Source organism: Carassius auratus, chromosome 3, assembly GCF_003368295.1.
Source record: "Carassius auratus strain Wakin chromosome 3, ASM336829v1, whole genome shotgun sequence".
NCBI lineage: Eukaryota > Metazoa > Chordata > Actinopteri > Cypriniformes > Cyprinidae > Carassius > Carassius auratus.
This window is the reverse complement of record NC_039245.1, coordinates 1296268-1322156: the sequence shown is the minus strand read 5'-3', so window position 1 is coordinate 1322156 and position 25889 is coordinate 1296268. Positions and strand designations below refer to the sequence as shown.

The 25889-nt window shown below is 37.3% G+C and overlaps 1 protein-coding gene across 1 annotated transcript in view; it reads left to right on the top strand.

Moving 5' to 3' along the window:
- Positions 1–25889, top strand: part of LOC113042773 (voltage-dependent calcium channel gamma-2 subunit-like) — a 69386-nt gene that overhangs the window by 19267 nt on the left and 24230 nt on the right. The window contains exon 2 of the mRNA XM_026201790.1: positions 21892–21975. Coding sequence (XP_026057575.1) covers positions 21892–21975 — 84 coding nt within the window. The remainder of the gene's footprint in view (positions 1–21891; positions 21976–25889) is intronic.

Sequence of the window (25889 nt, the reverse complement as noted above, 5' to 3'; positions counted from 1 at the left end):
ACCCCCGAATCCTCATCTCCAGAGCCTAGCTCATCCCCGATTCAGTGATCGACATCTCGTTATCTGCTGGTGGACTGGATGAAGTGCTGGGCCCCGCCCTGTCCGACGCCTCAGCATCCGCATTCCGGTATACCAGAGGGTACGATGAGCTGGAAGAGTGAGGGGCCCATGGAGACTTGCTCGGTGGGGAAGCCCTCACTGTAATCCTCAGATCAGCCTGGCCATGAGCCAAACTAGTCCGGGGCATGGAGAGGGAGACTTCTCCTCGTTTGATGAAGAGGAGCCATGATCACAACATCGCAATGGTCATATTCCCGCAGGGAGAACATGACTCATCCAAGAACACTGCCTGCACGTGCTTGAGGCCCAGGCACGCGATGCATCGCTCATAACCATCAGATGTAACCAGAAAACTACCTCACCCAGAAACGCACGAGTGGAAGGCCATCTTTAAAAGCTCTTTTAGTTAATTGCTCTTTTAGTGAAAACACTGAAGTGTTGAAGTGCCCAGGAAGAGTTGCAGCATGACCGCAGAATGGGAAGTTGCAGCACGCTGAGATCAAAGCACCACTGTCAACCCCCGCTGACATGCCGTAACATCAACACTCACAGTTTACTTGGCTGTCTTGAAGAAACTCATGCTTGGCAGCTGAAAGGCTCGGCTACGAAGTGAAAAGCTGAATGTGCGACTGCACATGCTCTACCTATATACCCGCGCTGCAGGGCAGGGTGCTCAATGCAAATCTCGCACGCCAACATTCATTGGCTTGTTTGTTAACACTCAAAGGTGATTTGTCTCTAGTGAGATCCTGTTGAATCAGTCTGACTTAACCCTCTGGGGACGGATTAGGCGGTACCGCCCAAAATGGCATACTTTTACAAATGTGTAGTTATCTCAAAAACTATTAATGCTAGAGAGATGCGGTTTTTTTTGCCGTCTTCCTCAGATTCCGCTGAAAACAGCGGTGTCCAGTTTGTATATTAAACACTTCCCTTATTGCGCAATACCACTGCGTAAACAGGCCAATGAAAACGATTGTGCTAGGCAGATTCAACACGCAACAGCCAATGGAAAAATTGCCGCTGGGAGGAGTCTTTTTCTAACCCAATCAGAGGAAGGTTATGTCTTCTAGCGATTCAGAGGACTCTGTAGCTCTGCTGTAGCCTTGTAAAAGCTGGCTGGACTAAAGTAAAAGACATGTAATCAATAAGCGTTCAGAGAATCAGCATCAGGGTGGAGAAAGCAGAACGCGATCGGAGTGTTACAGGGAGCGATCGGAGTATTAGCGAGCACAAAGAGCTAAATTCGAGCGATCAGAGAATCAGCATCACGTGGAGAAAGCAGAAATTGATCGGAGTGTTAGCGAGCACAAAGAGATAAATTCGAGAGAGATACAGCATTATTACAGAATTGTTTTATCAAAATGGCAAGCAGTAAAAGATTAACAGCAGAACAAGCTCTGGAACAATTACTGGAAAGGCCTGGAGAGGCCTTGCTTTGCTCACTGGCATGCCTAGGACTGTTTTTAAAAAAAGTTAATTATTTAATTGTTCTTTACACATTTGATTAAACAATAACACATTTCTGTCAAGCAAAGAGTTTGAAAAAATATATTTTCTTTGTTCAAAAACTGTTCTATATTGTGTGTTTTTCAGTAATAAATGACAAAAATCTAATTTTCGTTTTTGAAATTCTCTAGTTTATTGTAAAATTTTTCACTCATACTTCCTTTATATAAACATATTGCATGCATGCTTATGGTAGCTTAGGGTCTTCTGAATCCATAGATACCAAACACAGGGTGTTTCATCTCCTTTACATATGATTTATAAGCCCAAATATAAAAATAGAGAAAACAGACCAAAAAGGGCTTAGTCCCAAAAATAAAAAAAAAACGCCTAGGACTGTTTGTAAATAAAGTTAATTATTTAATTGATCTTTACACATTTTATTGAACATTAACCCATTTCTGTCAAGCAAAGAGTTTGAAAAATATATTTTTGGGTCAAAAACTTTTAACTATTGTTGTGTGAGGTAGGATTTTCAGTAATAAATGACAAAAATCTCATTTTCGTCTTTGAAATTCTCTAGTTTATTGTACAATTTTTCACTCATACTTCCTTTATAGACATATTGCATGCATGCTTATGGTAGCTTAGGGTCTTCTGAATCCATTGATGCCAAATACATGGTGGTCCATCCTCATTACATATGGTTTATAAGCCGAAATGTAAAAATAGAGAAAACGGACCAAAAAGGGCTTAGTCCCCTAAGGGTTAACATCAAACGTGACTGAATGAAAAGGAAAAAGCACAGTCATGGTGGTTAAAGTGGTCTCTTCTATTGCAAGAAAAACACAAAAGAAATTGATATGACTTTGGATGACATAAAGCTGACAGAATTTTCCTTTTTGAGTTAACTATCCCTTTGATATCTCCATTGTCTTCTCATACCTGTACATCTCACACACAGTCTGTCTTTAACTTGTCAGTCATTCTCGAGTCACTGTCTCTTTCTCTGCCTCCCTCACATACATGCATACAGACTCTATGTGCTCCCTTGGTCACTCTCTCGGCTCAGGAAGAGAAATCAATAGCAACAAATTAATCATTCTGCCTAAGGCAATCCAGTAGAAAGGGGAGGGTTGGAGAGGTGTGCATGTGATTGAGTGAGTGAGTGTGTGTTGCTGAGGAAAAATTATAAGTAGTACATGTTCTGACAATTGATTTAAGTTCTCCTTATGGCTAAACCAACATTATTTCATATTGGGGGTGGAACTGATACTGTTACCCTAATGGTTATTTTGCTTGCTGTGGTGTTTTGTTATTGAGCTCATTTTTCTTGTTCTGTTCAGATCATTTCAGTCTGCATTATTTACAAATGCAGGAACCTGTAGGAAAGGACAGGATACTTTGTTTTTTGTTTGCTTATTTCCCAGTTTGGTCTGATCTGCTACTTTTTAAAGGGTTTTGGCAAGCCAATTTAGGAGATTAGTTTGAGCACACTTAGGCAAAAAAAAAATAATAATAAATAAAAAAATAATTATAAAAATAATAATTATAATAAATAAATTTAAAAAAGGGTGCAAATACAGCTTGACAGCTTGTCACTTGGCATTAGTTGGCAGTACTCTTAAAATACAACCTTACAACTTATCCACCCCTAAAAGGTGCACATTAGTAACTTAATGTAAACTTAATAAACTCGCAACTATGAAGGGAAAAAATAGCTTTTGTGTTTTTCATTTAAAAATGATTAGTAAATATAAGTAATTAGAAAGAAACTGCAAGTGAATTTGCAAGTAATTTTGAAATAGAATGACTGAAGTAGTATTTTCGGTAACACTTTCTATGAAGCCTGTATTTATAATATATTATAAGGGTATTCTTAAAGCATTATAAAAAACCTTATAATATGTTTTATCAACTCATGAATAATCATAACAACAATTATAATACATCATAATACTTACATATATGTGGTTATAAGTTTAAGAGTATGATTATTTATAAAACACAATGAACGCCATATTACAGTAAGTCTACTTCATACAGTATAATGGACTGTATCATATCTTGACATTGTTCAAGAGCTTACTACAGCTTGTGAGTGGTTAGATGTTGAGTGTTATTTGAGTGTTTCTGTGAAGCTAATGTTAATTAACTGATGTGAGCTTAATACCCCAACTGAAAAAAATTCAAAGTTTTATATGGTTACATTTTATTTTGATGGTCCCCTTAATCAATCGATTATAATAAGGCTTATTATAAATAAAGGCTTCATAGAAAGTGTAACCATATTTTCTTTTAAAATGTACTCCAATAATGTTTTATTTACAACTTCAATAAAAACAATTTTACAATGTAGAATTATGTAACCATAAGGTACTGTTATGAACATTTTAGTGGTAAATAAGGTACAGGTTGGTTTTCAGAAGTGATGGGGGTGGGGGTGGTATTATATAAGTATATAGCAGGTAAGGTTTCCACAACTAATAATTTTTACTAGTCATCCAGAAAAGAGTCTGACTAAGAGGTTGCTCAGTATTTTCTGTCTGTAAATAACTTATCATATACCATGCAACATCACTGGTCTTTGCTGTTTCTGGTAAGTCTGTTAATGGAGAGTGTGTGAGTGGAGAGAATGAGATGAGAAACGGAAACATTCATATCTTCACTGCCAGATTCATTCTGCTTCCACTGTCATAAACAGAGTAAAAAGTCATATCCCACTTATAGTTTCTGTCAGGTTGTGGGCGACACTTGATTAGTTTCAGAGCAGTTTGCAAGAATTTTGGCTTGTATGTGTATGTGAACACTTTAACTTCTGTCCACAGCCCACATGTGCAGGATCCTCATAATGTGCTTTGTGAACTCAAAGCATTACAGGTTTACTCTATTTTCACTTCTGCGTAACTCCAAACATAAAAACAACAACAACAATAATAATAATAGTATTATTATTATCATTATTATTATTAACATCATCATCATCATCAATGGGTTCACACAGGGATAAAAAAGAGATGAGTTATTATGATGTATTATGATATATTATTATTATTATTATTATTATTATAGAACAAATTTTCCAGTCAATACATCCAGCATTTCTTTCTCATCATCATCTCTTTTTTGATCCCTGTTTGTGATCCCATGAACTATATTTTTTTCCTATAGGTAACACCTATTAGTTGCTTATTAGCATGCATATTACTAGAATATGAGCCATGTATTAGTGCTAATTAAGAACATATTAATGCCTTATTCTACTTGACCTTATTCTACATCCCTAATCTTACCCAATACCTAAACCTAACAACTACCTTACTAACTATTAATAAGCAGCAAATTAAGAATGTATTGAGAGAAATGTCGTAGATAATAGTTAACAAGTGTTACCTGTTCTAAAGTGTTACCGATATTATTTATGGGTATTACTAAATGAGTGACATCATACAACACTCATATCTGTGTGTAGACACTGTAAAATTGTATAGTACATTTTACAGTAAAATGTGGTTAAATGTACAGTTTAGGGACGTTTTTTCAATGAGGAATCATAAACTGACAAATTTATGGTTTTGCATAGGAATGAATGAATGATTATTGTTGTTGTTATTGTACATATACACTACGGTTTTATGTTATATGATACGTTGTTTTATGCTGTTATATTCATTTTTATTGCATTATTTTAATGTCACGTGTGTTATCATGATAGCTTGTTGAAAAGCTTGTTATGCATTTGATTAATCATGTGTCTGTCTTCACCACCTGTGTTTTAATAAGGTTGTGAGGTAATGAAATATACTTTTTTTTTACTTTAAATTTAAGGACAACCTGCAAAGTTTAAAATGCTGCTACTGTATTGTTTACAGTGAAGTTCTGGCAACCACAGCTGTTGGTTTTACTGAGGATATGTATATGTTGTGATGTATAGTACTATAATCAATGTCTGCTCTACAAGAGGAGGACTCTTAATTTGTGTTGCTGCTTTAATGGCAGTGGTCCTTTCCTTGCACAGGTTCATTTATAGGATATTATTTAATGAGCTTTTGAATTGATTAGAAATTACTGGCACATTTGTATCTGTAAGTTTGAACTCCAGGCTCATGTCAGTGATTGAATTACTGCTAAAATAAAGTAACTTTTGTGAAATGTGTGTGTTTGTAGTAAATGTACACTAATGTAATTAATTATAATTAATACGCAAGCTCACAGGTTACAGCAATTGCATGTGAAAAAGTTAAACACGTTCCACTTTAAAAGCGCTGTGATGTAAAAGTGAAAGATGGCAAATTAGGTATTCTACCTGAGAGAATTACACAGGAGGCATAAGAGCAGATATTATTGATTCCTCTCTAGCCCTCCCTCCCTTCTTTCTCATTCACACTTGCATGATTTTTCCCTTTGCCCCTTTTCCCTCTACTCCTCTTTTTCTCTGGGCATCTGCTTTTTACAGTAAACTTTATAATCTGGGGACAAAGCCACATCGATTGCCTTTGATTTGTGATCTTTTATGGTCACTATTGCAAGCAGTCCAGCAGATCCATGCTCCAGCATACACCTGCTGCTATTAAAAGAGGGCTAGATATCCAGCTGATTTACATGTGAGTAGAGTCCTCTGTGTGATCCAAGGATTGCTGTTTGAAATGGCAATTTATGGGACAAAGTTGGCGCCTGTGCTAACTGTGCACATTTTAACGATGATAGCTCAAGCTATTCCTCACCAATATGGTGTATATCAATATTTGTAATGGCCGCAGAGATTCCTAATGCTTCCAGCACTGTATGGAAATGCTTTCAGAGGCTGATTTTAATGAATGGAGCATTAGGTACTCAATCTCTTCTTCATTGCAGGACAATCAGTGTTATTTTACTGAAAATAAAAACACTCCAGTTACTAATGTAATCTCAGTTCCCTGAGATAAGGGAATGAGTGTTGTGTTGACATTCTTATGGGCAAACTCCTGTTTACTCTGATCCCAGACAGCAAGCAGTTTCGGCCCAGAACCTGCCCACATCTGGCCCTCATGGATTTCACGCGGGCCAGATGCGGGCCGGTTCTGGGCTGAAACTTCTTGTTGTCTGGGATAAAGCCTGATTTGATCACATTCATGTAGCTGCATGAACCAATGGTGCTTCAACCCACCAAAACGGGAGGAGCTGACCGCTATATAAGTTGGCTCTGAGTGGCATTTTGTCCGAATATTTCAACTAAAGCGACAGTCATCGATTTGCGTGCAGCCTTATAGCAGCCTACGCAATCCTTGTTCCATTATCTCAGAGAACCAACATTACGTTACTAACTGGAGCATTCCCTTTTAAACGGTCTCCTGTTGCTCTTCCAGAGGGGGGAAGTTGCTATAACCTATTTTTCAGTGCCATCAACAGTGGTGAGAGTAGAGGGATTAACACACCGAGTAGGGGGTGAGCCACGTCCTGGTGAGTCCCTCATCATTTACTGGCAGGATTGGAACGGGCCATTGGTGGGATGAATGTTGACATCATCCCTTTAGGTACCACTCATCTAGAAGGCCATGGATGGGCTCGAGGCTGAGATACAACATGAATCAGCTTGCCGTCTAAGTTGAGCCATGTTGTTTGTGTCAGAGGCATGGTTTCGGGCTCTTTGCTTGAACATGCCGACTGGATGACTCCAGTCTTCCTCCTCAGATGCTGGTAGCCAATGAGGGGTGCTGATCCTTGCATATGAAGCATATCGAGGAATTGGGGAGAAAGTGAAGCATGTAGGAGCTGCGCCGACCTGAGTTCACTTTAACCTGTTGTTAAAACCCCGCTGCTCTGCTGTTGGGAAATGGGAGAGCAAAGTGAGGAGGCAAGACTCATGCTCTCACAGTGAAACCATTCGAAAGGGAACTAGTGTAATGGGAGAAACTGAAACCAAACTATGCATTCCCAATAGGTTGTTTAGATTTTTTTTATATATTTTTGAAAGAAGATGTTTATGTTCATCATGGCTGCATTTATTTGGCCAAAAATACATTAAAAACAGTAATATTGTTAAATATTATTGTGACGAGTGGGGCGGGGCTGAGAGCCGTGGGAACGGAGCGAGTGATTGGAAATGAACAACACCTGTGACACTCACTGCATTTGAGTCCCACGGAGGAGATTGGAAGGATACAAAAGAGGAGCGACAACAGTGAAGGACGTGAGAGGACAAGGCCTGGGCTTTATTTTGTGTTTGGTTTTTATTTGTCATCCGTGAGGGGCTGTCGCGCTGTTTGTGGTTATTTTGGTAATTAAAGTCTTTTTTTGATTGTCTGCCGGTACCCGCCTTCGTCTTCCCGATGATCATGAAGTTTGTACTGCGTTACACTGGTGCCGAAACCCGGGAACCGGCGGACATTCAAATAACAACTTTAATTATAAAATAAACACAAAACAGCGCAACAGCCCCTCACAGACGACCGTCGTGCACAAATTAAAACCAAACACAAAATAAAGCCCAGGCCTGGTCCTCTCTCATCCTTCATTGTCGTCGCTCCTCTGTTGTATCCTTCCAATCTCCTCCGTGGGATTCAAGACCAGTTCATTTCCAATCACTCCACCGGCCTCACTCCATTCCCACGGCTTTCAGCCCCGCCCCACTCGTCACAATAATATTTCAATAGTCCTGTAATTTTGTACTTGAATATATTTTAAAATGTAATTCATTTCTGTGATGGCAAAGCTTAATCTTCAGTGTCACATGATTATTAGTATTATCAATGTTGAAAACTGTTCTGCTTTTTTTTACAATCACGCCCTGCTCATATAAAAAAAAAAATGCAAAAGTTAAGCAAAATAACGTAATGCATTACTTTCCATAAAAAGTAACTACTGTAAGTAATGTAATTTGTTACTTTTTTAGGTAGCAACACAACACTGTAATGCATTACTTTTAAAAGTAACTTTCCCCTAACACTGGATATTTTCTTGTTCGAAAAAGTTTAAAAAGGGAGGCCATTATAATAGGTGTTATTTATTCAGGTCTGTAAATGTGTAAGCATATTATTTTATATTGCCTGTGTATTTGTGATATTAGAATAGAGGAGCAGGTTTGACGGCCTGTGTCTCAGTGGTACAGGAATGGCTGCTGTGAGCTAAATCAAATTAGCACCTGGTCTGTGAGGATTTTTGGCTGGTCAGTGGCTGTGTTAATGAGAGCAGCCTAGCCTCAGTCACTCTGTGGGTTTTACAAAGCATGCACCACAGTGAGCCTGCACACACGTGCACACATACTGTGCAATGGAAGTGTGAACACCCCCCCACCACCACCACCACCATGAATCGTGTATTTGAAGAGTGATTTCACATAGAGCAGCTGTTACTACACAGAGCCGTTGTTAATAGAGAAGATGCGCAAATCCACTTCATTTTCAGCATTTTTTGGCGCATCTTCTCAGTTAACAACGGCTCTGTGTAGTAACAGCTGCTCTATGTGAAATCACGCACCTGATGGAATTAACAGCTGATTAGAAAACCGGCTTTACTGACGAGATGCGCATAACGATCGGCCGATCGTGATCGGAGCACCCCTAGTTAAATGCAGAGCATGAATTCTGAGTATGGGTCATTATACTTGGCTGTATATCACTTTCACTTCACATGTAATCGCAGTTTTTAAAAAATATGTGATTTTCCTTCTTCTGTGAAGGTTTGGTCTGGTCTGGTCTGGTCCAACAAATGTTTTAGTTTTTTGTGTCTCTGTGTTTCTCAAAACAGAATATAAGGTATGTAAATGATGCAGAACTAGAACCTAAAACAAACTAGCTAAAAGTAAGGTATTCCCTCAAGGAAATGTAAAAGATATATCACATAGATGATCATTGATCAAGTACAGATTTAAAGTTTGATAAATTAAAGCCTACATGACTTGTCACATCATTCTTCTTGTTGGCACAGTCAAAATTCAGAAATATGATGAATCAGGACTTGTGTAATGTGCTGCAAAAAAAAAAAAAATTCTTAATCAGCATCAAAAGCAAAGCTGGATGAGATATTTGCATGCATTTGCATAAATTTAAGGAAATTTGTGTGATTTATTCTTAAAACAAGAAAAAAAAATCCTTTGGAGAAAGGAAAAAAAATATATACTTAGCTCAAGATTTAGTTTCAGCCAAATGTATTTTGTTTTAAGGAGGTTAAGATGTGTTTACTGGAAAACAAGACAAAAATACAGATTAAGAAAAGATTGTTCTTCTAGTGTGTATGTGGGATTAAACACCTATCAGGCGACATGAACATGGTGTGCCACAGCCTGATATAGATACTGAGAGACGGAGAAAGAGAAGAGAGAGGCGAGAAAAGAACAGCACATGCAGATCTTTGACCAGCTGTTTTTAGAACGCCCTCCAGTCCTCATTCCTCACATCTCTATCCTCCTTTTCCTCTCTCTCCATGTGCTCATTCACATGTTTTAACCCCGTCACCCCTCACCCTTTTTACTGTGTATTGTCTTTCCCATAGTTTGTTGAAGAACCATTATAGTCAATGCCTACTGCCCTCTTTCCATGCGCTGTCAAGGAAACAAACTTTTGCACTACTTTACCTTTTATTCGGTCTCATTCACGTGTGTGGGTCCTGTGGTCCTTTGTTTAAAGAATCTGTCCATATCATTCATTTGGAGTTCTGTTCTGTTCTCTGCGCTTTTCTTGAAGGTGAAAAATTAATCGAGGATGACCCAAAAAAAAGTTTGCCTGGAAACTAGGATAAGAACAACTGTTGTCCTACTAGTGACACCATGTGCGGTAAATAGACAGGGTGACATCTAAAGTGTAAGCTACTCACAGTTCCCACTTCCCTCATTTTTATTTATGTTCAGAAGAAACAGAAAGAAATAAGGTGGCTTAGGAGTCACTGACCAGTGACACAGTTCACGTGCCTATTTTTGAGGGGCACCAGTGACCACCCTGGCTCACTTGGTACCCTACATGAGAGGAGAATTGGAAAAATCACTAGAGTTTTACCATAAAAGAACGACTGTTCATATTCTGCAAGCAAGCAAACCCATATTTAAACTCCATCTTAAAAACATGTTTTTATAATATGATAAAATAAACATTTATATTATTGTTTTTTTTTTATAATATATGTACACACGGTACATTATATTAATAACAACAACAAATGTACTATATCATTTGTTCATTTATTTAAATTATAATTAATTTAAAAGATTATATATTAAAGAAATATTTATGATAATAAAAAATATAATGTAATATTTATTTATAATATACAACACATAGATATACTATTATTATTATTATAATAGCTGTGTGCTATATAATTTTATTATACAAGTAAAAAATATAATGTATTTGGGCACATCCCGCCAGTTTATGTGGGAATGACTACAGTTGACTACTCCCTTGACACTGATTGTCATCTTTCATTTGTGAGATCTTTTTTACTTTTCCCACTTTGACTTTTGCTCTCTGCCATCCAGTCTAGCATACTCTTCTCGTAAACATTCTTTCCATCTCTCATTCTCTGGCCATCCTGTCAGTTCTGATGACCTGGTTCTTGGTAACCGGTCTGGAGTCTTAGATTAGCTCTCCAGTGGAGGGAAAGAGTGAAGGATCATCTCTATAGCTTTGCTGTGAATTTCAGCTGGGTCAGATACTCTTGACTGTAGTCTCAGTGTAGCCCATTTGTATTTGCTGGACAGCGGTACCAAAGGCATAACATTTTAGGAATTTATGAGCTTTGGTTAAGATAGAACATCAGCAATTCACACACTTCATACGCTGAGAGAAAGCTGATATAAGTGACATAACTGAAAACCAAAGGAAGGAAAAGATTTTTTAAAAAGAGGTCATATGAGAAAGGTCTGTCAGGGTAAGGGGGATGGGTAGACAGAGAAAGAGGTGATGTGTGTGTGTGTGTGTGTGTGTGTGTGCTCTTGTTTTTGTGACATATCAGGACACAACTCTGTATAATGACATGGGTATGACAAAGGTATTACAAGGAGAAGGTGACTTATGAGGACATGACCCATGTCTCCATTTTTCAAAATGCTTATAAATCATACAGAATGAGTTTTTTTGAGAAAGTAAAAATGCACAAAGTTTCCTGTGAGGGTTAGGGTTAGGTGCAGGGTTGGTGAAGGGCGATAAAATATACAGTTTGTACAGTATAAAAAACATTACGCCTATGGGATGAACACACTTTTCACAAAAACAAACATAATAAAAAACATATATAATTATTACAGTAGTCGGTTTAAAAAAACAGAATGGCAGGATGAAGGGAGAAAAAGACCCATTTAATATTTTTTAACCGTGAAACAAAAAGAACATGAAACTTCCTACAGTGGCCAAAGATGTCAATTTGCATGTATGCAGAGATGAACAATTTATAAAAATAAAAAAATATAGGAATACAACATGGTGCCCTGTCTGAAGTTTAGTTTAAGAAAGTTTAAGCTCTGTTCTGGAACCTTGTATGGTCCAAAACACACACCACCTTTACACCAATCTAGCATCATTAGTTATGCCAGGGCTCATGCACACACATACAGAGCACCTGCTGAGAATGGTGTGAGCAGAGCTCTCCTGGCGATTTACTCCAGCGTGTACCTCACCAGCAAGATTATTGAGATTGATAACCTGTGATTATTAAAATGAATACACCGATTATGTCTGTTGTGCCTTATGCTGCCACTATCGTTAATTAAGGCCAAATCGTAAGCAGACCACCGGCAGATACTTACCCCATACCCATCCATCCCCATCACTGAGGGCAACAGTAACCACAAATTTTTCTCTACACCTCATTGTGGTTTTGGTATAAAGTGTGTGGTTATAAAGACACAGTACCAACATTAGAGGCACTTTAGCCAAAACAACACACTATTTAAAATTGTTCAGTAGCTTCCCTGCTGACAAAAACAACCTCAAACCAGCCTAAGATGGTTAGATGGTCTCCCTGCCTGGGCATGCTGGTTAGTTTTGAAGGTTGTAGACAGGCTGAGAGCCAGCTATACATGCTAAATACTAGTTTGGAAGAATAACCCTAGCTTGACCTGTATAAGACAGTGCTGGGTAGTAACTGATTACATGTAATCTGCATTACATAATCAGATTCCCAAAATTGTCTTGTAATTAGGTTATATTACATTTTTAAATACTTATCAGATTACAGATTATTTGATTATGCGATTGCACAATATTGACACAATAGCAATAAATAATTCATAATTTATTGATTCTTCCTAATTATAATTCTTCTTTTTTATAATTTATATTTTTCTTTGGAAAACATGTTAGGCTTATACATCCATTTGATATAACCATCCAATAGGCCTAAACTGTAACCATGGAAACTAATAATGCATGGCTCACGAGGCTGCTGGTAAACTTTCTGAATCTATTACACCCACCTGCAGCAGGCTAGTAAAAATGATGCGATTGGGAGGAGTTTGCTGGAAAAGCCAAGCTTTCCCTCTCGCAGAGAAAAAATCTGGCCTACTCCTCCACGGTGCTGAACTGAGCTGATTGACACCCCCTACACATTCATTCACACACACACACACACACACACAAATCCATCAAATACATACACACATGAACCCTCTTCAGCTCTGTCTTTAACTGTGTGGGCAACAGCATTGATTTTCTCTTGAGCTGAAGGGATGACATCACTGTTACAGGGGAGCAGCATGTGGGCAGTTGCTCACATGCCTGTCTTTAGTTGAGTGGACAATGATAGGACAATGGCCGCAGAGGGTTTGGGGACTGTGTAAATATCCTTGTCCAGCAAGAGAGAAAGAGAGCTTTGAAAGGGGTCAGTTATTGTTTTTCCAACCATTAACGCATACATGCTCACATAGCGTAAGCGAGAAGGGCTGTGTAGTGACACTGACTTAATAGGGAAGGCGACTTCAGATGAGCTGCATGAAGGGTGGAGATGAGAAGAGAGGAGGACTGCAGGAGAATGCTCCCAATTATTTTTAATAATCCCTCTGTAATCTTTCACACTGAATGGAAATTGTGCAGTAGGTAAAAGCATGGGAAGATAAAGATTACAGTGAAAGTAAAAAATCATTTTTTTTTTTCATGCAGTAATCTGCCATCGTTAGGCAATGAGCTTCATGGTTTTTCTGTGGTCATTCATCTCTGAGAAGCTGAAAGAAATAAAAGGGAGAATGAAATAATGAGGCCAAAAGAGGGAGGACAGGTACCAAAGTTGGGTACAACGCGGTACGCAGTGACGTATTCTAATTACTTTTCCTGATAATGCAGTAATGTAATGCGTTACATTTTTCATTTATGTAATTTGATTATAGTTAGGGCTACTGATGTCAATAAAATTACGGTACTTAAAATACAAATGCAGTGTTAAGAAAGGAATATGAAGTAAAGGGATTTTAAAATCATGTTTTGCACGTCAATATGTCCTTGACATGATCAAATCACCAGAGAATGCAAGCTAAAATGCAGACGAGTCAAAGAACATTTAGATGCAATGAAATGTTGCCTATTATATTTCAAAATGTTTTACTCGATTTCACATATTTTAGTCTGCCATTATAGATTGTTTTCTTTATTTGACAACAAATTATTCTTTTGTGTGATTGTACTCAAATAAAAGCAGACCAGTTTCAAATGATGTATTACTCTTATCTGTACCTTATGATCAAAAATGACAATACATTTTAGATTATTCAGTAAAAAAATTTGATCGTTGAAGTTGCTGTTTTGATAGGTCTTTTTTTTCAATATTAAATTACTAAAAGAACTATGAGTTTCACTTCGTAGTATATTTTTAAGTTTTATATTTTTTTTATTAAAAAGTAAAATGAAAGTAAAGTAATTAGTAATCTAATTACTTGTTAAATGCAGTAATCAGTAATGTAATCAAATTACAATTTTAAAGTAGTAATTAATCATTTGTAGTGCATTACTTACCCAACACTGACACCTACTATAGATATACATATAGTTACTGACTTGATATTTTTTCAGTAGACATCCTGAAAAGACCAGCTTTAATCTGGTTAATGTTGGTTAGTGATGGTCCAACATGTGGCAATACTTAGTTGGCGAAGCTGGTTTATAAGCATGGCTTTACAAATGATACTGGTTGACCGAAGATGTCATATAAATGCCTTAAGGCTTAGTAGCATACCAGGTCATATCAGACCATACTTGTCTGCTCAAGCAAAACTGCCTTAGCAGTTGTGTATGTATATATATATATATATATATATATATATATATATATATATACATTTTTAAGAAATTTGTAAACCTTTATTTTGAACTGAATTGAACTCTTTTGAATTAAATGAGTATAACTGAGAGAAAGGGGAAGAAAAAGTAAAGAAATGAATAGCGAGGAGTTTCAGCAGGGAGAAATTGTCCCACTTTAACCAGCAGTAAATCCCACGCAGCACAGCCTTACAATCCAGCATTTACTCAGAGAGACGGATGAGAGAAGACTGGGGGGAAGGTGCGTAAATGCTCCAATGGCCTGAGCACAGAATGAAAACATTACTGTAGGGAATTAACTTCACATCTCAACATCAACTGTGTTCATTAATAAAAATGCATAATCTCTTCATCTCTTTTTTGACATCCAAAACAAATTTTATTTATGTGTGTTTCTTCAGCTATCTGCCCTTATCCTGTGTACCCAAAAAATGCCTTTTACACCCTCACTAGTTAAGTTTAATTTGTCCACTAGCAATATCAAATAGTTGATGTGAATAGAACATCAAAGGAGAATTTTCTTTTTCTTTTTTTTTCTATTAGCAAATTATGGATTTTGGATTAAAAAAATGGATTAAATTGGCAGACATTTTTGTATGCTAAAGCAAATTACATAGCTAGCTCTTCGTGTATCCTAAATACAACTATAATTGCAATATTTTTGTACAATTTGGGAACATGTAGTTTGACTGGAAATCTGCACAAATCTACACAATAAAACAACAGTGTCCACAAATTATATTCTCCCAAATTTTTATTTTATTCCTTTAATATAATAATATTTTCTCTCAATAATTAATACAATAAAAAAATAAAACGGGGACAAAATTGTCATGGATGGATGGATGGATAGATGGAATATTTGTATTTAACATTTTGTTTCGATTATTATAATTTGAAAAATGTAATTATGATGCAATATATAATTATGTAATACTTATTTTGAATTGGAAAGTCATATTTACGGCTTAAATTGTGGGTCTGGGACAAGAGTAAAATAAATAATTTCTATATAAAAAATTGCATTTGGAAAATAATAAAAAATAAATCCATGATGAAGTTTTCAAGATGGTTACTGTTACAAAATATCTGATATTGTAATATAAATCCACCTCTGGGACATAAAAGTGCATGCAGTTGAAGAAACACCCACATACATGTGATTGTTCCCAAGCAGCCTCAGTTCTCAGGCAGTGTCTATGGAAACCGAATATCCACTGACATGAACAGAGAGAAATAGCTAGGAAATAGAGAACACAAGACACGGAGGTTCATCGACTGATGGTGACTGGGAAAGCCTGGTGTGTGGGCTGAGCGGGGGTTTCTGCCGCACAAACACTCATAAATTTGCTGTCTTCCCTCCATACCAATCCCTCTCTCTCTCCTCCCTTCATTCCTGACCCCCTCTCCTTAAGCATAATCATAATTGCATACTTTATGAGGAACTGAAACAGGAGGGCAATGCGTAGCTCATCTACACGTCACGTGATGGGATGGGTATCACAAACCCTCTCAGCCATTATAGTGATTAAATAAGACAGACTCTGTCCCTATATCAGTGATGCAGATTATGGGCTTCTTCAGCCCTTGATACAGGAAGGTGAATAGATTCAACTTTACTTCACCATATGTATGCATTTAGCAGATGCTTTTATCCAAAGCGACTTACATTGCATTCAGGAGAACAATTTTCTGCATACAATGTTAATTGCACCAGGCAAATAGCAAATATAATTTATAAAACTTTGATTGTGTGTTTTGTGAAGTCACAGTCTTTAATGTGCCCTAATTTATGCACAAAATGGGTGTGTTTGCCTTGAATACAATAACTTAATTTAAATAGACCACAGTGCATTTTCAGCACATAGTAATAGCACTGTGAGTGGCATGTAAATAAGATGCAGATATTTATAGTTGGCATACCATATGCAAAAGTGGTGAAACCATTTCATGAATTTCCCCATTTGTCATTATACTCCAGTACTGCAAAAACATGTCTAAATATGTCTAAACATTCATCGATAAAGACAAAAGCAAAATGACTTAAGATGAATTAAGCTTAAAGTAAGAAAGAAAATATATTGCTAAAGGTTAGAAAAATAAATTTAATTCAAAGGGAAAGGAAGTTTATTAATGTGACCCCATTGACATTCTTATTTTGAGCTTAACATTTGACAGAAAACAAGATTTAATATATTATGACATTTTGTTTCTCAAATATATCTTGATTTAACAAACTTGATTTAAGTTTAGAGATTTGCACTGGAAAACAGGTACAACTGTTTTTTTTTAAGTGAACATTTTTCTATGTGAAAGACACAAGCATAGCTGAATTGGAAAATATGAAAATGTTTTAAAACTCTGAAAAAGTCATATTTTCAAGTTTCTCTTCTGATATTAAAGTTGTGGAATTTGAATATAATGGAACTATATTATCATATGTATTTGGGCACAAATAACCTACAGTACAGAACATTGCAGACATTAAACATTTGTACTTTTGAGATATAACTGTTTACATTATCAATACACACTGTATCGTATTCTCTGTTTTACCTTAAGGATACATTTTCCCTTTCATTCTATGTTTGTTATCTTTGTTTGGTTCATCCTTCTCTGTCCTGTTCTCCCCTTTTATCTTCACCTTCTGTCTCTCTCTCTCTCTTCTCCCACACCTGCTCCAGCTAATTGCCGCAGAGCTCACTGATAGAAATCAATGTGCAATGTCTGATTTTGAGCCAAAGCACAGGAAGGTGAGGTAGAGGAATGGACATCATAAATACACAAATATACATACTCAACACTTGCGTATCTGTTCCTCGAATGATTAAGAGGTGTCTCACACAACACTGTGTATTGGGCTTCCCACAGATCCCATGACTAAAGCCCCGAATCAGTCTGACCATAATAACATTAACTATATATGATCATACATATTATTCATTTATTGCCTTAAAGTGAACCCAAAATGGCTTTGACTAATAAATAACTAACAAATTCAACAGAGTAAAAGAGACTGGTACTGCTATGAAAATCTATCAGCAAACCTTTTCAGCCTTTTTACATTGAGGATAGTTCACCTGAAAACTGTCATTCTGTCATCATTTACTTGCCATTATATCCTTCCAAACCTGTATGAGTTTCCTTCTTCTGTAGAAACAAAAGACAATATTTCTAGAATATCTCGATGTTGTATTTGACTTCAGTGACTTTCACTATATGGACAAAACAGATAATCATCAATCAGATTTGTAATGACTTTGAATGTGGATGAGTAACAGCATGAAAATGTATCCTTTATGGATGAAAATAATTATCATCCTTATGGGAAAAAAATGATTAAATCAATGAGGAGGTCAGGGTTCACTTCCAAGGGGCCTTCAGTATGAAGTATAATTATTTTAATTAATTATTAAATGAATTACCAATTTAAAAAAAATATTATTAATATTACTTTTAATAAATTGAAAGAACATAACAAATGTTATAATGCCAAAAAAGCATATAACCTATTATTTCATTATTTCCCCCTCAAGTTTCCCAGTTTCTATTTATAAAAATTGCTTTTGAATATTGGAGGGGAGGGGTCAAAAAGGTTAAGAACGACTTACTTGTCATCTTATTGCAGTTAGTTAGTCTAACACAGTGCAGATTTTTTTTTTTAAATAAATAAGCAAAAGCAAACATTATAGAATAGAATATAATAGAATAGGTAATCATTGTATTAACTGGTCATGTGCTGTTAAAATAATTAGATTTTCCTATTGTTGCATAAGGGAAATCTACAGGACCGGGCCGTTGTACCAATATGATCTGTGAGGCTTAAATTATCATCAATCACAACTACAAGGTTCCTGGCTGCCCTGTAAGGAGTTATGGTTGAAGAACCTAGCTGTATAAAGAAGTTGTGATAAAGTACTAGGTTGGCTAAGACCATGAGAAGTTCTATCTTAGCAAGGTTAATTTTAAGGTGATGGTCCTTCATCCAGCCAGATATGTCTATCAGACAGGCTGCAATGTGAACAGCTACCCTTAAATCATCTGGTTGGAATAAAAAGTAAATTTGAGTGTCATCAGCATAGCAGTGATCGGAAAAGCCATGTTTCTGAATGACAGATCCTAATGATGGCATGTAGATGGAGAAGAGAAGTGGTCCAAGCACGGAGCCCTGAGGAATGCCACTAGAAAGAAGTTGTTACTTACAGTAGAAACCAGGAGGTTGTACTGTGTGAGAAACATAGATAATTGATTGAACACCACATGTTCAAGTGTCTTTGCAATGAATAGAAGAAGGGATAGCAATTTATAGAGTGTTTATTAAGTAGTGCGTTTACACAACCCTGCTTAAATGCTGTGGGAAATGTACCAATGTGAAGAGAGGTGTTGATAATGTGAGTGAGTGCAGGCATAACTGAAGAAGAAATGATCTGAAGGACATGAGTGGGAATAGAATCAAGAGGACAGGTGGTAGGATTTTTTGAAAAGGATAAGATTGGAAACATCTGCCTCTGGGAGTGGACAGAAGGAGAGGAGAGTGTGTGTATTTATTGCTATGATGTGTTTGTCAGTTTGTGGTGTGGACAATTGGCCACTGATGGTTCTTGTTTTATTTATGAAGAATATTGCAAAGTCATAAGCTGTAAGAGTTGATGAAGGAGGGAAGGAGGAGGACAAAGAAGAGAAGGTTTTGAAAAGTGTGCGAGAGTCAGAGCAATTTTGTTGTGGTAGTTTGTCATTTAGAGAAATTTGCAGAGAAAGAAGAGAGGAGTAATTGATACAAACTAAGGTCAGTAGAGTTTTTTTTATTTGCACCACTTCCTCTCTGCAGTCATGAGCCTAGAGCCATGTTCACAGAAAACATTGGACACCGAGGGGACAGAGGTTTGGTGTGTGCTAGTCTGGATGAAAGGTGGCAAAAGTTATCCAAGCAAGATGTTAGAGTGGAGCAAAGAGTGTCCGTAGCATGTTAGTGTTAGTGTCCAGTGCTAAAAACTGAAAGGATGGAGGAAGTGAGAATAGGCGAGAGGGAGAGAGTGAGCGTAGGTTACGCCAATAGGTGACCTGCGGAGGAGTGTGTGTTGTGTCAGGAGTCAGTTTGTGGTTAAAAGTGATGAGGAAGTGGACTGGGGTGTGCAATGGAGTAACTAAAGTGTTTTCAGTGGAGCGGTATTGTCCAATTGGTTACCTGATTTGTGAGTAGCCGTAGTAGACACTTGCTTGAAGTCAAATGAGGCAAGCAGAGTGTTGAAGTCAGCAGCCTGGGGTTTTTCTATGTGGACTCTTCCAAGAAGTTACCCAGATGGCTCAAGGGATGATAAACAACTACAAAGTGGATTTTAATAGGGTGGGTAATAGTAATTGCATGTGATTCAAATGAACTGTTGCCAGTAAGAGATAGTAAAAGATCAAATTTCCATTCATTTCAGATAAGTAGACCAGTACCTCCATTCCTCCCAATCGGTGTGGGGAAAAAGAATTAATGGAGAGGGCTGAAGGAGTGGCAGTGCCCTCAGGTTTGATCCAAGCCCCAGTAAGGGCCATGAGGCTGAGACTTGAATGAGTAGCATTAGATGAAATAAAGTCTTTAGATTTGACTAAAACATGTAGCTGAGAACAAAATGTATAAAAATTAAGAAAGAGGGGGGGGGGTCAATATTCAAGTGTCTTTTCTGTGTCCTTGATAGGTTGAGTCGTGCAGGTAGAGTCGCTGGTCTTTACACTTGTCGGTCTCCACACGGGGAGGGCTTTGCACGAAGGCAACCACGGTGATACTAACCAATTATATCCTCACCTGATACCTCGTTATTAAATTCAGCACGCCAAGACTTACTGCTTAGCAAACCAAAATCAGAAAGGGACGCAATACATTCGAGAACAAATATAACTTCAGGACACGTTTAACAAAGTAAGGAAAACAATGTTATAGCAATGACAACCATACTAAAATTTGCAAAATGAGAAAAGAAACAAAACTCTGTAGCTATAGTCAGTTTTTAACCAGTGACCAATTCTTTTAGAAGACCCCACCACTCAGGACAGTCACTAGTAAAGGATATGTGACTGTGCACATTCTTGTGCTGCCATCAGCCAATCAGCATCGTCATGAAGTTTTTGTTGTTGTTTTTTCTTTGTTTGTTTGTTTGTTTTTTCAGTTCTACTGTGATTAGTCACATGACATTTTAAAACTTAAGTGATTGCTCATGCCTGCTCAGTTCGGGATGCAATTGTTTTTGCAGATTTTAAATCGCAAACTTTCAGCCCCAGCTAATAAGCAACCATTGAAATGAACAGCAATGCTAATGGATTGCTTTCTCAAGGTATTACGGATCTGCTCATTTTGACAACAGTCATTACGCTTGGCACAGAAATTACACACTTCACCTCTAAGTATTCTTTTACAATGCATTATTCTATTATCTTTAAGCCAAAGCTGTCATCTTGAACAACAAAACGGAAACCAAAAATGACAGCCAAAAAAAAGACCCCTAATAGACTAGCCCTATAAAAGCAGAAGGTACTGCTTGCCTGGTGAAACAGACTGCATGGAGCAGAGAGACTAGTGTAAATCTGTCTCCTACATGAAAGTGTCTTTGATAGGCCTCTACTCTCATCTCATCTCCACAAGCATGCCACTAATGTTCTGCCTCCCAGCCAAAATATCCCTAGCAACACCTGGCACCATGAAGCAGAAAAAAAAAACTAATTAAATCATTAGAGAAACACATGGGAGGATGGAAAAGAGAGAGTGGGAGAGCAAAGAGGTAACGGGGGAGGGATGAACAACTTCATAAGCTTGGCACTGTGATCCTGGTGTCGTGCCCATTGTTCATGTCCACACACATCAAAGGCTGCAGTAATCGCTGCTGTTTGTGGGCCCACATCTCCAGTTCACCTTGCCTGGCCTGTTGTATGCCACAGGCAAGAGCAGTGCTGGAGGATGGCATTCCTCGCTGAGCAGGCCAAGAAGTGCGTGAACCTGGGAATTAGAACCCCAGTACACCTAATGAATGAACGTTAGGAGATGAGCTTCTTATTACAACAGCATTCGGAACTCTTGTTTACAAGCCACCGCTTGCTGGTGGAGTGGCCTCATGACAAGAAGAATGTGGAAATGTAGTGTTTGAAATCACAAACCTAACTCTGCAACTATGTTTCTCTGTTACAGGAAACTTCAAAGGAATGTGTAAGCAGATAGATCACTTTCCAGAAGACACAGATTATGAAGCAGATGCCTCAGAGTACTTCTTACGTGAGTGCCTCCTTAGTGTTTCCGTGACAGTATTCATGTTCTCACCATCTTGTTCTATCTTGTTCAATCTGTGAGGCATTTCAAGTAGTACCAGATATGCTATTTTTGCCCAAGTGCTGTTACTGCTGAAACAGTTTGGATAAGGTCATCACCAGGCCCGCAGAACTCTGCAGATATCCCATTATTCATAAAGTTTTACACATTCTTTGCTAATAAGTAAAATATTAAAAGGAGATATAAATTGTCCCTTGATCTTTTGACATATAATAGTCAGTGTTCTAAAAAAACATCCTGTAAGTTTCAAAACTCGAAACTTTCTCATTAGTTTAAAAGCAGCTTTTATTGAAACCAAGCTCAGAAAACATTTTGAAATGTGCCACATTATAACATGATATTGTGGCTAAGCTCCACCTCCACAGGAGAAGAGCCTGCTTCTGCATCACTGCCTCTTTAGCTCCGCCCACTGATAAATGCCAGTAGAAGGAGGGGAAATACTAGAGAGGCAAACACAGGATAACTCCATCAACAGAACCATACGGATGACATTAAAAGATTACAATACACTGCATATACAATACAATACAATACACATAGTGTAAGTTGGGAAAAATAGTCTTTGAATTGCCTTTCTTTTGCTAACACATCTAGATTGGATGTGAGCACATTTTGCATCACGTTACAAATAAATTTTTCTTTCAGGTCAGATGCAGCGTGGATGCTTGAATGTCAGAAATAGAGCAGGACATCAGTTTACTTTTGGAGATTATTTATGTCAATCCAGTATCCAGTGTAGACAGAATCATCGATTATAATGGGTTCTGTTGTCTATAGTTGCGTTGCACTGCTTGCGTCTGATGTAAACACGGGGTCAAATTAGCAAGAGCACTAGATCACATCAGTGAAACACTTTTTGTTTGCTTGCTTTACTTTGCTTTGGATTTGACTCTGGTTTTAAACAAGACAGTGATGCAGGCTTTTCAGAGAGACTGTAAGTAAATGATGATGCAGTGCTGAGTCTGACTAGAGTGGATCTAACAGTAATGTCGCAACACATAAGTGTGAGTAAACATGCTTTTACAATTAGATTAGATTAGATTCAACTTTATTGTCATTGCACGTGTAAAATAAAAGGCAAATAAATGTGGTTAGCATCTAACCAGTAGTTCAATAAGCAGTAAGTACAGAATATAAGGTGTCTACAATATGTTATAAATGTAGAATAAATGTACAGATAAGGCAGTACTATGGTGTTGAGTGTGATGGTGGTGGAGCAGGTGTGGCCTGACCTAACATGTTGAGGTCTGTTGGTCAGAAAGTCCATAGTCCAGTTGCAAAAGTAGCTGTTAATGTCCAGGTCTCCAAGTTTTGTGGTCAGCTTGGAGGGAATTTCAGTGTTAAATATTGAGCTGAAATCAACAAACTACATCTGTACATATGTGTTGTTATTGTCCAAGTGTGTGAGTAACAAGTGCAGCACTCTGCATACTGCATCCTCTGTGCTCCTATTGTTATGGTAGGCAAATTGGCGTGGCTCCAGTGTGGGTTGGAGGCAGTCCTTGAGGTGTGCTAGCACCAGTCGCTCAAAGCACTTCATAACAATAGATGTGAGTGCTAAGGGCCAGTAGTCATTCAGGCACATCTGGGAGGAGTGTTTCAGGACTGGCACAATGGATGTTGACTTAAAGCATGTTGGGAAAGTTGCTTGGGTGAGGGACAGGTTGACCATGTCTGTGAAGACCCCTGCTAGCTGCTCTGCACATGCCCTAAGCACAAACTCAGGAATGCCATTGGGGCCAGCAGCCTTGCATGCGTTGTTCCGGCTCAATGCAATGTAGACATCTGTGAAGGTGTTTTTTAGGGGTAGGTGGTCTGCTGAGAGTGTGATATTGGTGGCCCTCTCCTTGCTGTCACTGTTGAAGCGAGCATAAAGTAATTTAGCCTGTTAAGAAAGGAGACGTCTGAGACCGTTGGAGTGGAGTTGCTTGACTTGTAGTCATTTATGACTTGGATGCTCTGCCATATGCATCAGGAATCAAAGTTGGAAATGTGTTCCTCTACCTTTAGCTTGTAGCAGTACTTTGCCTTTTTGTTGCAGCTTCTCAAGTTAGCCCGCAGTTATAATGGTGGAAGTGAACTCCTGTGGCAGATAAACAGGTCTAAGAGAAACTCTTGCAAAGCAAGCTTTGTTGACATGAACGCACAATCTGCCGCCTCTGGTCTTGCCGGAGTCATGTGCTGTACTATCTGCCCGGAGCGTGCAGCGTCCGGCTAGCTCAATAGCATTATTGGGTACATCTCTGTGTAGTCATGTTTCTGTGAAAACCATGACATTGCAATTTAATTTTTAATTAAAACTGCAATTAATTATAAAATAAGAACAGATAATGAAAAGTAAAAAATATTGTGGTTTGTTTTACCTATCAGTTACAAATAGAAATGTTATACTCTAACCACTGTTTAAATGAATAGTTATTCTTTACTTTTTTATGTAAAACTTTAATAAAATATACACATTTTTATAATAATAAAAAATACTAAATATTGTGGGCATTTTTAGATTTTAACTAATGTAGAAATGTAGTGCTGTTTATAAAGAATTATTCTTTATCTTGTAATGAAAATGTAATATAAGTGTTGTATTAATAATAAAAAATATGAAATAAGAATGAGATTTTATACACATTTTACAATGTTTACTGTAAATTATTTTTAGAAAATTCAGCAGATTTTCTCTAAAATAAAAAAAGGCAAAAAGAATAAAGGAATTGAAAAAAAAAACTCTTACACTAAATGAATACAACAGAGCTGTATTTCTAGTAATCCCCTAGTCTTTACTTTGTTCAACCTATCTTTGGTTTTCTCACACTGTTCAGCTGTGTAAGGATGGTCTGTTGTCTCTGCGGGAGGGTGTGAATGTTTCCTCACTCTGTTTAGACTCTCAGCAGCGGCAGACTCTCTAGTTCGTACAGTACGGCTCAACTAGGCCCGATTACAGTACACTGGCTCTCTCATAAACACATAGCATTGATTTCCACTCTTTTTTCGTCTGCGCAAGCAGAACCGGGAAGTGAGTGTCAAACAAGTCACATGCATCAGTCCTAAACTCACAAGCAGGACTATCAGTTACTGTCATCAATACAAGGGCCTGAATTGACCAGAAACAACAAGGTAACAATCAACAGTAATTAAAGATTCTGAAACCATTGCGAAGGGAAAAAATGGCAGGAGAGAGAAGGAAAATTTGTCTAAAGCCTCATTTATACAAATTACATCTTGGTTTTTGGATTGTTTAAAAACATACTGCAGCTGTGTTAATGTCATCAGTGAAATGACTGACAAACAATAATGAAGACAAAAAAAATTACAATGCATCATGATAATAATTCCTCGATTTTTAATTAAAACATATCCACTTTTTTCTTCAATGCGGAAGTAAGCCTATGGGTGAGACTTCCGGTTCATGAGCCGCTTATAGGTAAATAACGAGGAGAATAACAACGTGCAGTAAACATAAGAACAGTTTGCAGTACAAACTAGTATGCTCATTATTAAGATCATATATTAAAATTAGGGCAATTAAAATGTGTATTCTAATTAATTACATGATGAGGTGATTAATTAATCTAATTAATCGCACATCAGATTTGGAAAAATTAACTCTGAAAAGATAATTTAAAGTCATTGTTGTGCAAAGCTTCAAACAGAGATTACAAAAAGTAGGTTCATCAAGAAATATTTTGTTTGATAAAATTTATTACATACTCTTTTGGACCATGTGAGTAAATGATGACAGAACTGTCATTTTTGGTTTGGTGAACTATAACTTTAATCATTTATTTTCTTCATTTTATTATTATTACTATGAAAATATAAAATTATTTCTTTAATGAAATGATACTCTAAATAATAAACTA